Source organism: Rhipicephalus sanguineus, chromosome 11 (assembly GCF_013339695.2).
Source record: "Rhipicephalus sanguineus isolate Rsan-2018 chromosome 11, BIME_Rsan_1.4, whole genome shotgun sequence".
Taxonomy (NCBI): domain Eukaryota; kingdom Metazoa; phylum Arthropoda; class Arachnida; order Ixodida; family Ixodidae; genus Rhipicephalus; species Rhipicephalus sanguineus.
In genome coordinates this window covers 72,078,605-72,094,450 of record NC_051186.1, presented here as the reverse complement: position 1 = coordinate 72,094,450, position 15,846 = coordinate 72,078,605, and the positions used below count along the sequence as shown (strand labels likewise).

General features: G+C 45.8%; 2 protein-coding genes across 2 annotated transcripts; one reads left to right on the top strand and one right to left on the bottom strand.

The window, feature by feature from the left end:
* Positions 1-994: 994 nt before the first annotated feature.
* LOC119373685 (UPF0692 protein C19orf54 homolog) lies at positions 995-7,246 on the bottom strand. Its single transcript, XM_037643748.2, has 5 exons — positions 6,945-7,246; positions 3,873-3,994; positions 3,164-3,284; positions 2,579-2,649; positions 995-1,673 (listed from the first exon to the last, which is right to left on the bottom strand). Exons 1-5 carry the CDS (start codon positions 7,166-7,168, stop codon positions 1,333-1,335), a joined length of 879 nt encoding a protein of 292 aa, XP_037499676.1. The 5' UTR covers positions 7,169-7,246; the 3' UTR covers positions 995-1,332.
* Positions 7,247-7,552: 306 nt separating this feature from the next.
* LOC119375144 (crossover junction endonuclease MUS81-like) lies at positions 7,553-15,124 on the top strand. The gene is made up of 8 exons (XM_037645337.2): positions 7,553-7,907; positions 9,555-9,627; positions 10,335-10,657; positions 10,866-10,958; positions 11,700-11,788; positions 12,530-12,757; positions 14,025-14,232; positions 15,119-15,124. Exons 1-8 carry the CDS (start codon positions 7,761-7,763, stop codon positions 15,122-15,124), a joined length of 1,167 nt encoding a protein of 388 aa, XP_037501265.1. The 5' UTR covers positions 7,553-7,760.
* Positions 15,125-15,846: the final 722 nt, after the last annotated feature.

The following is a 15,846-nucleotide window of genomic DNA, read 5'->3' as shown; positions in this document are numbered from 1 at the left end:
AACCTGTGTAAATATGGCGGCCATAGGAGTACACCATAAAACGAAAGCTTCGCTTTAGAATGACCACTCGTTAAAATGCTCTCCGCATAGGACTAAGAAAAAAAATGGAGGATTCAGAATCTGACATCACATGAAGAAGCACGTTGCTCTCTAAGAAACCAAAGACTAGGAATAAGGGTGAGACAAAAGCCCTGACTAAATACAGTGGCTACTGTCAAAGACATGTTCATGCTAATTTGCTCATTGTCCCCTTCTTGCTAGCTCTCAAATTTTCTATGAGTTGGTGGAAGAAATATGGAGAGATTTGCTTGCACACGAGACACCTAAACAACACTGCACTTTGGATACAGTAACTCTAGTGGCACTATATATCGCCACGTAAAGGCTCCAGAAACTTAATTACAGTGACACGTAGACTTACTACATACGGAACCATTAGCAATAACTCTGGCGCAATGCATGTCTTTACCGGAAGTGCTGGCACTGGTAATGGCATAGGGGCCATTACCAATAAATAGAAAACATGGTCTTGTTGGTAAAAAATGGTCACAAAAAACCAGCGCATGTTAACGATGCAGACAAGAAACGCACCACCACAGCACTGTGGTGCAAGCACCATTAGATGCAGAAAGACACGACTTGACAGGCCGTTGGACTGATATTTTTCAAAAAGACAGCGCAAGTCTTTGCTCAGCCTAGGATGCTGTGGAGTGGGGTATGAGTACTTCCACAAACAATGATTAAGGCAAGCCTCATTCACAACACATTTTGGTTAAAAATTTCTTCAGGCACTAACATGAGCCAGGCATTCACACAATAAATATCCCAGCATGTAAAACTCACCAGAGTCAACACAGTTTGGTGAGAGTTCCTAAAAGCCTGAGAAGCTTCACAGGCCAAATGAAGAAAGTGCAAAGGGCACGAAAGATGGTACACACCTTGGTCCAGCCAATGTCAGCTAGAGGCTAGCTGCTGTACATGGCTGGTAGCCAGCAAAAAAATGCCAAACGTTCTGTTGAACCAACTCAGCGGTTTTCACACATGTGAATAGGGTTAGTGGGTAAGACAATGACTCAGATGCGATAAAAAACACGAGCGTTAACCAACAACTAAACTGTTATCACACGTCTCAAGACAGATCAACTAGAAGTTGCTCTATCGATCGTCTCTTCTCGTTAGAGTACATTAGCGCAAGATAATTACACGGATAAAATGAGAATACAAGCATTGACGAACATCTACTGTCACTTTTTTTGAAAGAGATCCACACAAGCTTACCCTGTGATAATTTCGCATTAACTCACATTACTTAACACTTCACCGCATCATGGACTATGTGAAAAGAAGCACCTGGCCAGACAGCCCTCTGGCAACACCTCCCTCTGGTATCACAAACTCGGAAATATCGCGCTTTGGTGTGAAATGCGCCAGGTTCTCGTTACTTCTCAGCAGCAACTCGAGTTCCCACAAACCTACGTGCCTGCTCTTTCCCTGACTAGCATAAACAAACACACCAGTCTGCTGGCTCTCGGCTAGCTGGGTGAGCTTTAGTAACACTTCCTTGGGGATCATGTTGTGGATGTAGAAAATCCTCGGCCACTTCGAGTCCACCTCTGAAACATTTGCCAGCATGTCTTCGATGCAAGGTGATTCACGCAGAACCAGGCAGATTCCTAAAATGGGTAAGAAACAAGACATTAAGGCACTTCAAGGTGCTCAAACTTGAAGTTCACCGCCATTTTTTGAAGAATGTGTAGCCAATGGCATTGAGCGAGGTTACAAGGCTGCTCTGCTACAAGGTAAGGGCAGTAAAAAAATGGAAATTGAACAAAAGAATGTAAAAAATGACACATGAAAAGTGTTCTGCTTGCTTCCTTCTCACAGTGAAGCAGCAACACCACAAAGATGCAAGTGCAGAAAATACAAGCAAGAAAAAAGAAGAAAGACTGCGCTGACTATAAATATATGTTTGTCAAAGTAATATAGACTATGCTGCTGCTAGGTGGACTACAGACTTATAGCTCCAATGCGACTGAGAACAAAAGATTTACGTAATCTCCATGCAACAAACTAGAATGTTAGGCATGTAACGACAACTGCGCTACACAGTTGAATGACACACGTGCATGCATATGGTGAAGGCGCAAGATAGTTCACATGCTTTTGGAAATGGTTTTACTTTCATTCATTGATTTATTCATAATACCTGAAACTTTCCAATGAGACATTGCATGAGGAGAGCACACACAACAAAATGTCATGTCAGGTTAGGCGGTGTAATGTGGGAAGATAGTCTTCAGTGCAAGCTTTGAAATAAGAATATATGTGATGAACATTTGCCATGTGCAACAGCAAACAGGTTAAGTAAATTAACGTATGCATGATGGCTGAAGTATTGCTATTAACTAAAAGAAAATCGAAACGGTTAGCTTGCATTTACGAGCGACAACATCAAACGGATCCTTAATCGGATTACTTCGCTGCAGCACAAGCAAATTGGCACATATAAGTGAAACAGAAATGGCCAAATAATAATAAGTCCCATAATAATAAGAAAGATACAAAATAAGCTAATTACCATGAAGGACAGCCCAGTGTGCTGTGTGTCCATTTTTTAGGCAGGGTTCGAAATTTCCGTCAGAATCATACCTGTAAGCTTCAGTTAAGAAACACACGTGTCTGTGACAACATTGACATTGCATAAATCTTTTTTTTTTCCTTTTACATCTATGTTCATTGAACCTATAAGTGACGTAAAAGATATTGTTCTATGTCACGGTAATGTTTATGAGGCAAGTCCTTTACAAAACTAGCGTCAGCATGATGTTAAAATATCTTCAACGTAATTCAGTTAAATTCAGCTTTTATTCTCCTTACATGGAAGTATTTCCCGAAATTCCCATTTTTCTGTCGTTCTTTAACGCACGGGAAGCATGCGGCATAGCTTTAGCAACTTTGGAAACATGTACCGGTACTCTTTCGAGCTCAGGAACCGGAGACGAGCATTAGAAAAGTGCAATGACGACTTAACCGAGATGCAAAGCAAAAAAAAAAAAAAGAATTTCAGGCAAAGGTTCTTTTTTTTTGTTAACGTGAAAACTAGTCTATTTGCACTGCTTTCACAATGCAGACAGGTAAACAGAGGCACAAACATAAAGGATACGGTATTAACACTGGCTTTCCCTCAAGCAGGTGTCTGACGATATCTTCTCGATGCTCGCTGCGCACAATTTTAGTGCGAGTCCCTTGCAGACATGCCTCGGCTAGAGTCTTCATGTTTTCAACTGCAACCAACACAGGGAGAATGCAGGTATAGATTGAAACTCATAATCATAATGTGCTCGAATAGCGCACGCAGTCACTACCCAAGACATTTTAGCTTTTTGCAAGCGAAATACAGACACGCGGTGTTTGTTTCACAAACTGACACTGCTTGAAATTAACAGAAAGAAGAGTTTGACCAATCATGTAATGCACAGGAGCGATAATATGCAATCTGTGTGACCAACACAATGCGGTTTCAAGTGCAGCCTGAAGTGTCGGAGTTATGAGCTTAGAAAATTGGTAGGCATGCATAGAATGGACTTATTTGGATGTTATATAGATACAGAATGGCTTATATAGATGCAACATTTCTATGGAGCTGAGCCTTGCAGACCAACAAACTCAGTTTAGGTAATTAAAACAATGCGTCTTTACTTCAATTTGGCTTCAGCCAAACATGTTAGTATGGTTACAAAGAGGGAAGCTGATGAGTTGAGAGACATAAGCTGCACGGGGTTATTAAGGGAAGTTTAGATAGCTATGCAGTTTTAGTATTTTGTATAAAACATGGCAGCAGTTTAGCATCTGAGTCTTCCAAGTTGAACAACCTGAAAACATCTCTCCTTTCTTGGTGAACTGAAGCGACTTGGCCGTTTCGAAAAGAGCCTCGACACTCACTGGTTGATCCTGCAGGAGCTGTGAGGCCATGCTAAGTGCTACTAGCCCACATCTGAAAAAAGAAAAAGAAAGTATATAAATTACGATACATACAGTGAAGTAATTAGTTGCATCACAGTGCCGAATTGGCCAGTGTGAGTCGTTGGAATCATGTGCATATTACACGGATGTGAAACAAGTCACGCGCGCATCACTACACGAGAACTTAATGTACTGTCACAGTGATCTCGCAGGTCTTGGTTTAGATAATAATAATAATAATAATAATTTTTATTTGCACAACAATGTGAGCCCTCCGGTAGCGTGCGAGGCTAGACAGAAAGGAGAGACCCTTACGCGCGTGCGTCTGCTAGCCCGTCACCGGAAGGCAAGAAAGAGAGAGAAAAAAAAAGAAAAAAAAACGAAAGAAAGAAGGAAGAAAAAAAAGGGGGGGCGGGGGAGGGGATGGAGGGTGAGGTCATCACGAATCGCTGGACAAATGGCGACTGTACATAGAGCAGAGATGTTTGGAGTCTTCGCTGGTGCGAGGGGGAGGTGCGCGAACACTCATGGGAAGAGTGAGGAACTCGCGTACGGCGGCTGGGATGGCGGAGGAGCCGTGACGCTTAGTTCGTGTATGCAGAGGCTCCGGCTGACCCGAGCGTTTATTCACACGTACTGCTGACGATAAGGGGGTGTCCGCCAGGGAGCCATCGAGTAGACGACAGAGCAGGCGCATTTGGGTCACAGCACGACGTTGTCGCAGAGGACGCCACTTGGCCATCTTCAGGCGGGTAGCGTAGTCCGCCGGCGGAGACTTTATGGAGCGTGCGTAGAGGATGCGCGAGGCTCTTCTTTGTACGCTTTCGATGCGGGCGATAAGGTGCCGTTGGTTGGGTGACCATACGGCGCAGCCATATTCAAGGATAGGCAGCACGAGTGATGTGTACAGAAGGGCAAATGTAGCGGGACCGCATGGTTTAGAGACTCTGGACACGAAGCTGAGGATGCGGCGAGCCTTAGCAACGACGCTTGCAACCTGAAGGCTGAAGTCCAGAGTGCTGGTGAACGTCACACCTAAGATTTTCAGTGAATCCTCCGTGGGAAGAGGGATACCGCGCATAGTGTATGAGGGCTTGGCAGGCAGGCGAGCACTCGAGAACTTCATTACACTGCATTTATCGGGGGACAGCTTCAGGTGGTTGGAGATGATCCAGGAGTCGATCACCATTAGGTACTCCTGGAGATCCTCACTTGTGGAGGGACAAAGGATAGGGGCAAGGATGGACGTGTCGTCCGCGTACTGCACAAGGGGGAAGCGGTTGTCCTGGGGCATGTTGTTGACGTATATCAGGAAGAGGGTCGGTGCAAGGACAGAACCCTGAGGCACAGGTATCCTCTTCGAGTGGGCGCCACAATATAAGACACGTTGGCTGCGCCTGATCAGGAAGTTGGCCAGCCACCCGAGCAGGCATCCACGAATGCCTGCTTCCTTCGCCTTGTCCAGCAAGAGGGAAATGCTGAGGGTGTCGAAGGCGTTGCTCAGGTCGAGCTGAATGACGTCGGTTTCTACGCGGTTGTCAAGATTGTGACTTATGATTTGGTTCAGGGTAGCCAGGGCTGTGTCGCAGCTGCGGTCACGGCGAAAGCCATGCTGTGAGGCATGAAAAAACTTTCTCCGCTCGAGAAAGTCAAGGAGTTGGCTGTTCAGAACACGTTCAAACGTGCGGCATATGATCGACGTAATGGAGATTGGACGATAGTTCTTGGGATCGTTAGAGGGCTTGGATTTCCCTTTGTGAACAGGGGTAACCAGGGCACGTTTCCAAGAGGCGGGCACAGCCCCATGGTCAAGTAGGGATTGGAACACAGTGCACAGGGATACAAGCACTTGGGGCGCAAGCAGTCGAAAGAAGGTGGGCGCCATGCCATCGGGACCGGGGCTGGGAGATGGATTGATTTTGGAGATGGCTGAGGACAGTGCTTCTGGTGAAAAAGTAGCTGAGAGAAGGAGTGAGTCATCACGCGAGTCGTCGGGAAGCTGAGTTGGATGCGTGCCTTGATCACGTGGAGAGAATTTTTCGAGTAGTTCGCTGTCATCGGCGGGGGCTTGAACATAGATGGAAGAAAATTGTTCAGCAAAGAGAGCAGAGACTTCCGCAGGGCGGTCAACAAGCTTTCCCTGGACGTTGAAGCTGGGGCGGTGACGTGATGACCGAAGACTATTCACGTAAGACCAGAACACCTTGGGGTTCTCCGTAGCTTTCTCAGCTAGCCTGGTGGTGTAGCGCTGATGCTCTACGTGGATCGCTGCCTTGAGGGAGCGCTGGTGGGCCTTCGCCAGTTGGAGAGTGATGGGGCACTGTGTTCGGGAGGCCTTCCGAAACAGCAATCGTTTTTGTCTCGCTGCCTTCATGATCTCTGGGGTGATCCACGGGCGGTGCCTTCGCTTGGACGTTCGGGTGCACGATGGTACACACTCGCGTTGGATTGCCGATGCCATGTCGCACCACAATTCATAGTTGCCAAGGCAGTCGTCGCCAGATGAGGTCATGCACCAGGGTGCAAGGTGCGCTAAGCGCGCTAGATGAGTATGGTCAGTCTGGTCAAATTTCCACAGTTGACGAGCGTGGTACCCGTTTCGGGGTAACACTGCAGCGTAGCACACTTCAATGGCCCGATGATCGCTGTTAGACAGGCCCTCACTTGTTGTGCAGGAGGTTACTCGGGTTGGGTCGGCCACGAACACAAGGTCTAGGGAGGAGGAGGTACCGTGTGATGTTAGATAAGCGCTACGTGACATCCAGGATTAAATTAAACAGTTCAGGAACACCCCTTACTGTTCTAAAGGTATACCGTGTGATACTTGCCCTCATTCTCGCATTTTGAGCAAGCCAACCAACTGACAAGGGCGCCAGGCCCACCTAAATGCATCACGTTTTGCGACGTGCTTGGAAGTACTAACCGGAGCGGTTTCTTCTAAGTTTTAACGCTCCCAACGAAAGGTATGGCCGTCAACTTACTGTGGTCCGTCTTGAAGAACGGGTCTCACCGGCAACACCCTGGACACAACGGCAGCTTCTTCGGTGCCAGCCGTTATGCGATGGAGTTGTCTTTCAAGCACTTCGTGAACTGTATTGTGTGGTTTGACATCGTGGGCTTTTACCACACCGCTTTGCCTGTAAACTGATACCGAAGGCGGTGGCGGCGGTGGAGGGGGTGGCATAGGTCTTTGGTATGTTTCCATGTCGGTGACAGCACAGTAATAACGAGGTGATCACGTCAGATTAACTCACAGGCTACCAAAATAAAAGAGCATGCTTAAAACTGGCAGTTCAGTTTCGGTTTCTTCAGTTGTGCGTATGTTTATGGCGATGGCAACTCCAGGATATTAAGAGTTTAGCGGCTCGTTATTGGACGTGTACAATGCAACAGTGCAACACAGTTCATTGTACACGCACAGCGTGTACAACAGAGTATAGTGTACTAGAATAATTTATTCTAGTACACTATACAACAGAGCTCCGTAATCAGAACAGTGCAACATTAAGCTCAAAACTTCTTTTTAAAAATTTTGAAGGCCTTGTGCGAGCCAAGTCAAGCCACTGCCATGCCGCGTAAACACAAACCCACAAACCGTCAATTCGCGTGTTGCCGTTGCCAAGCGTGCGATTACAGCTACGGCGAGTGCCAGTTTTATGCGAAACCTCGCTAAATAATGGATCGCTGAGGAGCCCCTGACGCTTTAGGGCAACGTGACAACGTTCTTTTGTGCGTGTACAAGTGATCCCTTGCTGTCCCGCTCGGTAAGCACTGAGCGAACGATCGAGCTCAGCAGGATGGCGAAAGCTTTGGCAACGGTGACAAAACTGCGGCGCATCAAAAAGAAGGATCCCGATCCTAATCCCCTGTTCACGAAATGGCTTCAGGAGTGGAAGGAGACCGCCGTCGCCAGCAACAGCAAACTTCAGCACGTCTACGGCAAGGTAGTACACGGCTTACGGTGTTACGGTTGGATGACATGTCATCCAACATGACACTTTCTTTTAACGCGATGGTATTTTTGAGGCTGTTTTGCTTAATTCTCGGCCGTAGTGTACGACTACGAAATCTCAGTGGCGTACGGCTGCTATTGATACGCGGGTCAATTTGGACTACTACTAAAACGGATGCGCCAATCGTTGACTCTGTTCTCAGCTAAACTGCGCAGTAAAACAGCAAAGGCTCCTAAATATTTCCACTGCGATGCAATTACGGCATCAGGAGCATCTGCTGACGCGAAAGACGGCATCGAGTAGGACCAAACAAATGCATGAGAGCAGCTGCTACACATTTTTTCAATGTGATATTCGGTCTGAGCGAATAGGCAGCAGGCTGTTCGCAGTGTTTATATGCTAGTTTACTCCGCTTCTATGGATATAGGTGACATAGCAAATGTCTACTTTGCAAAGTCTTCGTGCAATGCTTGCACAGGTCTCTCAACTTCTCGGGCGAGTGCGCAGTTACCCGGAACTCAGTAGCTGAAAGCCTGGATGTCCTTGTGAGCGACGCGGTTAAAACAACCTACATACGTGAATGGTCGTCGCACCCAAATGAATCGTCACCCAGGTCACAACTTGGTAGCCGATGTCACTCTAAATCCTGACAGTCCTTACAAAGCTCGTAGGAGGGGTCGTCCTGCAAGTGTGCGCGTCACCACACAACCTTCATAGTGGTCGATGGGATGAAATCACATTATTGAAAATGTGTGTACACTAAGCACACATTATGAAACTCATTGACAAACATGTATTTTACAGAGGCACCCGTAAGAATTCGCCTATGTAGCAGTACCCCTCCTTCAGCACTGTGAGCTTGAAGGCCATCGCCCTTTTTTCTTTTTCGTGCACGCGAAATACGACTAGGTGACCACAGCACACCATGTAGTCACCTAGAACTTTACGACCAGGGCCACACGTATCTGTGTAACTGCACCTGTTTTATTTTTGATTCGTGGGATTCACCTTCTTGGGCTTTTGCACGAATGGTTTCTCCATTTTTGTATGTCGTGATGTCAACTTAATGGAGTCTTGAAGTGCCAGATGCCTCTGTAGAGCCGTTGTGATGCGTACAAGTCTACGGTAGTACTGTACATTCAGTTGTGACATACGAAATGGCAATGCTAATATCCCAAGGTGACGACACTTAAACGCACCTGTAAGAAAGTCTTTAGTTCCAGTTCCAGCATAATTCCCGATAGCAGCAACCTCCTGCTTGTGACGTACTTGTGTATCACTTTGCAATCTAACCCGTTCTTCTCACAGCTGTCTTGTTGCAACAGTATCTTGAAATGTTTAAAATTTTTGTTATCAATTTTTTCTCTCTGTCTCTTGAAGGCATGTCAAAGTTTATCCTAAATTTAGAGCTGTGCCGCTGTCTGTCATTATTGTTATTTTTTTTTTATTTATTCAGCTACTATACAGCACTGCGTGCAGTAAAGTGCTGTCCTTTTTCCTATTATTCTTCTTTCTGAATTTTATTTGCATAATTCCTTAAGAAGTCATGCACTGCACAGAGCTGCTTGTAGATCGCTTACTGTTTACCAGTGAAGGCATTGTATGTGCGATAAGAAAGGTGTTTTGTTATGCATGCAGGCATTAAAGTCACTGAACAAATACCCCCTGGTGCTGAAGAGCGGCAAAGAGGCAAAGATCTTGGAATACTTTGGTGAGTGGAGTCTTCCACATATAACTTCTTTATTTAGCGGCCCTAGCATCGAGTAACCATCTTGTTTCTCTTTCAAGCACTTGTTTCCACTTTTCCAAATATTCAGAAAAAGTCTTCTAAAAAATAGAAATCAATGATTCTGGTTCAAGTTAAGAGTTATATTGGATACATATGATGTCGAGGCGTAAATTTCTTAAGGTAAAGGCTATTTAACTGTCAGGGTAGTTAATGTAAATTCATTGACTTCATTAATAAAGCAGACGGTTTTCTTGTGAGCAGCTGGGATCGTTGTGGCACCTGGCAGAGCAGATCTCAACCACATGCTTCTTTCTACATGGCCTCGGATATCTGCTTCAGCAGCGTGTGAAACGCACAGTTAACCCAAGGAATACACCAGGGCTCACGAATGCCAAATCCGCCACGGTGGTCTAGTGGTTATGGTGCTGGACTGCTGACGGGAAGGTCGCGGGATCGAATCCCGGCCGCTGCGGACGCATTTTCGATGGAGGCGAAAATGCTGCAGGGCCCGTGTGCTTAGATTTAGGTGCACGTTAAAGAACCCCAGGTGGTTGAAATTTGCGGAACCCTAAGTCGAGGATTAGGGTCGCCGTCAGATATTTTTTTATGCCATGTTTTTATTTCTGCTGTGCCAAGTTTCTGACGTTAGCCTCAACTGAATGCAACCTCGTCATTGGATTCTTCCTCAGGCGACAAGCTCTGCAACATGCTCGACAAAAAGCTGGAAGAGCATCGGCGGGAGAACCCCGACTGGTGCTCGCCCTCTGACTCCGCGGCGCCTACAGTGTTGGACTCGACGGACGAGGACGACTCACAGGCGTCGGCTAGCCAGGATGACGCGACGACCTCTAGCGGCGGAGGACGGGCCCCCGCGGGCAAAGCGAAACGAAAGAAAGCGGACGATGCGGGTCCGACAGCCAAGAAGAGGGGACCGCGGAAGTACATTCCATTGCCGCGCAGTGGAGCCCACGCCATACTCGTGGTCCTGGGTCAGAGGCGACTGCAGCTCAAGGTGAAATTAATGCCTCGCGCATAATTAAAGAGACACTAAAGAGAAAATCATTTTTCTCATATTAGTAAATTACTCTTTCACAATTCCAAAATCGCCACGCTTGCCTCACAGGCCTGTCATAGGTCTCATAGGTCTTTTTCCTCATAGGTCTGTCATAGTCATAGATTACAACGGCATCACGACACATGACGCGCTTTTGTTTGCACAGGCTACCTGGGCGGGTGCCAGCAGTCATGACTGGATGAGCAAATCCGACCTCATCGTCGCAGCACAGCCTCTCTGCGACGCATCCTTCACGCAGGTGAGTTCACTCACTGGCTGGCTGTCAGACATCATTGTCTGGGCAAAAGTGCATTAATATGGCACAGTACCTAATCTCTTCCCCATTTCGTATGAGCACAGCTCATCTTTGCAGAACTGTCCCCAAACCGTTTGGACAAGTGTAGCTCGTCCATTTGGTGGAAAAGATTTTCATTGTCATCAGAATAATTAAAATTGTCAGGTTGATAAAACCATTGTCAGGTTGCTGAAAATTTCTTACTGCATTCAGGTACTTGTTTTGTTCTTTATCATTAATTATTAGCTGGTAGCCGTTCTTTTTTTCATCAGTAATTAACAGCGAACTTCATTAAGCTGGTTTTACTTTATAAATGCTTCATTTTTTTTTTCTTCAGCAAGAACTTGCTTTTTAGCAGAGAAATATTCAGTAGTATCTGGGGTTTAACGTCCCGAAACCACGATATGATTATGAGGGACGATGTAGTGGAGGACTCCGGAACTTTCGACCACCTGGGGTTCTTCAACGTGCACCTAAATCTAAGCACACGGGCCTCAAACATTTTTGCCTCCATCGAAAATGCAGCCGCCGCGGCCGGGATTCGATCCCGCGACCTTCGGGTCAGCAGTCGAGCGCCATAACCACTAGACCACCCTGGCGGGGCAGAGAAATATTCAATACCAACTTTTTTAATAATTAATGTTTTATGGAGTTTCAACTCCATATGAGCTTCAACTCCTTTGACAGGCAGTCTCTGTTTTGTAGCCCCTTCCAGATACCCACTACACAGCTTGGAGCAGCATGGCAACCTTGATCAAGAAGGGGCTCGTGACGAAGCAAGGTTGTCCAGCAAGGTGAGGTTTCTGCTGGCCATTTGTTGAAATGCAGCCAAATGCTTTTGCATTGTTCAAAGACGCCAGCATAATCACCAAAGAATGCTGATCTGATGAACACGAGTACTACATGTAACGAAGCAAGTCTAATGTATTTACCGCCAAATGCTACAGCTTTGCGTAAATAGATGTATGTAACGAATGTTGAAGATTATATATTGGGGATGATTCCGATTTGGATGCGACGACAGAGCTCTCAAAATCTGGACACCTATTCTGAAATGTAGTGCCTTTGTTTCATGGTGATGTTTCAACTCGTAGTGACCGCACGGGGTGCCTCACGAAAAAATAAAATGCTTGAGACTCGTCTCTGTTTCTGTAGCTTACCCGAACAAAGTGCTATTAATTGCAATAGGCGAGCAAATAATGCGAGTACAATTTAGCAAAGTCGCAAAACTTTATTTCGTGTGAAGCTGTGGGCCGCTAGCGACAGGTGCGCGGGCCGTGTGTTTGAGACCCCTGCCATAAACCAACCACCCAGTGTATAACATAACATCAATGATCAAATCATTTCTCTACCGCACAGTAGTGCCACGCGGCAAAGCATACTAAGAGTGGAAGAAAATGTTATGCGGTGAAGCATACTACCTGGAGCATGCACTATCTGTAGTATCAAATCAGCCTATATCGAAACTGTTTCGTGGTTCCTTCCAGGTTCTATGTGTACACGTTCACCTGTACGTGACTCCATTCTTTTTACAGGTTCAGCCTAACAGACGAAGGCGAGGAGCTGGCCTGCCGGCTGATATCGCCGGGAACACCTCCCGGATCGGCCGCTTCGCAGGTCCTGAATGGCGATGGCATCTTCACGTCGTCTTTATCGGACGAAGATGCATCGAACGGCTTCCCAGTCGTGTCGTTACCGCCCCCTCCGCCCCTGGATTCCCTGCGCATAGTTTTACTCGTCGACTGCAGTGAAACCACGGCTGTGTGAGAACGAAAATCTATAGTATTTCATGTCAGCCATTAGATGTATAGTGGTGCTCAGTATGAGTTGCAGTACAGTAGCTGTTGTTGAAGGAGCTCCAAGCCTATACTGCGATACCCCTTACACATGGCGCACGCGATGTCATTCGCAGTGAATGTGATTAGGTGGTAGTGTCATTTTTGTTGCTGCTACACGGGCACACCAAATGACATTCACAGCTAATGGCATTTGCCTATTGAATGCATTTTGCACACTCATGAATGCACAACATGTGTGGTGACAAAACCTCAACAAAAAATTGCAAAATTTGTAAGTTGCAGCGTAAAGCTAATCAAAGTTAAGGTTGCCCCGCCACGGTGGTCTAGTGGTTATAGGATTAGGTGTTATGGTTTAAATGTTATCTTGTCATTGAGGATAAAAAATTTCAAAAATTGTCTGTAGGGAAAATTGCATACATACACTTACGATATTGCCACACACTTCCACGTTCTTTCTGTTTTAGGCATCGGGACGATGCTTTTTCAGAGGGGGCAATGCCACATGCGCTTCCCTTTCTATTTTTATGTGACCAGCCCATTACACCTTTAACCACTGCCTTGCGCAGGTTGCGCTAGAATGTCTTGGGGCGTTTCCGATTATTTAAGAATCTTTCATTAAGATTGCGTGCACAACGCGAACAATACAGTTTATTCTAGAGCTAACGCGAGCATCAGCGATAACGCTGGAAAATTCATAGCAATTGTGCGTATTATATCTGTGTTGCCTTTTCCTCTAATTTTTTTCGCATTTGATAAAGGCTTTGTTTAATGACTGAACCTGAATTTGCGTTTTTCTAGTGTTTTTCTTTACTGTAACCTTTGCATGTGCATATATTCTGAGTGCCATTATGTTGTATTTTCTTTCATGTACTGTATTCCACCCTGCTAAAACCCCGAAAAGGGTTGCAGTACCAATAAATAAAATAAATTCTATAATGGATATATAAGAGGTGATGCATTTGACGCACAAGCAGACTATCCAATGACCGATGACCACGTGGGCCGATATTATTACACTGAGAGCGTAATTCTTTTTCTGGGCACAAGTTCGCCCAATAAAGAGTTCGATCATTAACGGCTGCAATTGCTATTCTTCACTGTTGCAACCATGTGACTAAATCAAGTTGTGTATCTCGATAGATCAACAGGGGAGGCTGTCTTTACCTAACTTTGACTGTCATCTTACAGCGGTTTTCGCTCAGTTGCCCATTATTTTTATTTGTCGCTGAAGTTCGCAGGAACGCTTCTTGCGTGAGCTGCGGGCATTGGACATCCCGCATGAGGTCCGGAGGCTCAATGTGGGCGACTTCGTTTGGGTGTGCCGGTCGGAGGGCGGCATACACGGCCGTCGGGAGTGGGTCCTTGGCCCCCTGGTGGAAAGGAAGCGGACCGATGACCTGGCAAAGAGCATCGTGGACGGCCGCTTTCACGAGCAGAAGGTGAGGACAAAAAGCAGCCATGCCTCTTACACAGAAGAACTACACTCAGACCTCATTATAACAAAGTCACAAGTGCCACGAAAGTAAGTTCGTTATAGCCGAAAATTCGTTATAAACGTTTATTTGTAACACTGTATCTGTGACAAGACTATTCTTCATATACTTCTTTATAAACGATAATTCGTTATATCCGTGTTCGTTATATGAGGGTTTAACTGTATTTGGGAGGCGAAATCGCGTTCACTCTGGTGCCCCAACGAAGTCATGGCACCGTTGTGCCCTCTGTCAGCTGAGCAGGCTCAGATAAGCAGAACATGTTTGCAGTACACAACACACACTTGATGAAGAGATCACAATGTGTCTGCAGAATTCTGTTTGAATATGCTTGCCATTTTAAGGCCGTTCAATGCCGATTCACATGCGCCCTCTGCTGTGATATTACTGGTGGTAGCTTGTTTCATGGGCAGCACCTCTTGTAAGTGGGACAGCGTTGAATTATAACTGTGACCACAATCCTCGTCACTTTCGTTTCCTAGTACTGCCGATTGAAATCCAGGAAAAATCCGCAATAAATAGGAGGGTATGTGGCATAATTTCTTAGCATTACGTTTGAAAAGTGCATGTAAATGATGGAAAAAAACCAGAAGCGCGATCTGGCATGCTACAACGTGAACTGCATTTCCTTTTCGCTCAACCATGATGCTGTCACATGACCTGCATGTGCCTCTAGTGGCCTGATTGATTCCTTTCCTGAAATATTTCTTTCTCCACAGCTTTTTCTAGATCTATCGAAAGACATGCGGCATATTTCACGAGTTGCACAAGTCCATACTGGTGCACCATTTTGTTCAATCATCCTTGCACCTGTGTGCTTTGATGTGCACAGGTGTGATTTGTCGAAGATGTCATAACTGCAAGATTTGAGTGCAACGTGCACATAGTAGGGTGTTGGACAAAAACTGAACTGAAAGCTGCACCTAAGGGTTAAATATGAAAGGCTTACCTAACGAATTTAAGCAGACATCAAATGGCTAATACTAAAATTAAAGATAACACGACCTGAGGGGACCAATAGATTAACAGAGCAGCAGAAAATCCTACCAGCAAAGGGCACTTGAACACGATGGGAAGCATCATTCCGTGCCAGCAATGCGCCGAACATTTTTACCCAGTACACTGTGATACCACACAAGCATTACTTGCAGTATTGAGAGTTGTGCGTTTACTGTGTACTTACCGTACGGTGTAAAACGAACATAGCCAAAAGCAATTACTGCTTGAAATAGGTGCAGAAAACAGTAGCTACATTAAAAGAATGAGGAACGAATCATGCACTATAACCGTATAAACAAACTGTTCATTACACATCTTTCTATCTTGTGTTATATTTCCACAATTTTCAGCACAGATTTGAAGGATGAATCTATTCCTGCTTCCGAATTTGTCACTGTCGTGGCTCCAGTCCCATAGCCACCGTTCCTGTGCTGAAGTGTATCACCGCTTTCTGAGCAAATAAACAAATTTCTAGTGTTTTGGTCATAGCCACCAAAAGTCTCTGGTGCCGCTGCTCACCATGAATCGTCGGCACCGAATGGAGGACTTGACATCACCATC

Bases quoted from the DNA above. Each gene is read 5' to 3' on its own strand.
- LOC119373685 (XM_037643748.2), bottom strand. From the start codon at position 7,168: ATGGAAACATACCAAAGACCTATGCCACCCCCTCCACCGCCGCCACCG. The intron at 3,995-6,944 runs GTAAGTTGACGG...TTCTTTTTTCAG, and splicing joins GTTCTTCAAGACGGACCACA to ATGTGGGCTAGTAGCACTTA. The intron at 3,285-3,872 runs GTTGTTCAACTT...TGTTGGTTGCAG, and splicing joins GAAAGGAGAGATGTTTTCAG to TTGAAAACATGAAGACTCTA.
- LOC119375144 (XM_037645337.2), top strand. From the start codon at position 7,761: ATGGCGAAAGCTTTGGCAACGGTGACAAAACTGCGGCGCATCAAAAAG. The intron at 7,908-9,554 runs GTAGTACACGGC...TTATGCATGCAG, and splicing joins TTCAGCACGTCTACGGCAAG to GCATTAAAGTCACTGAACAA. The intron at 11,789-12,529 runs GTGAGGTTTCTG...TTCTTTTTACAG, and splicing joins AAGCAAGGTTGTCCAGCAAG to GTTCAGCCTAACAGACGAAG.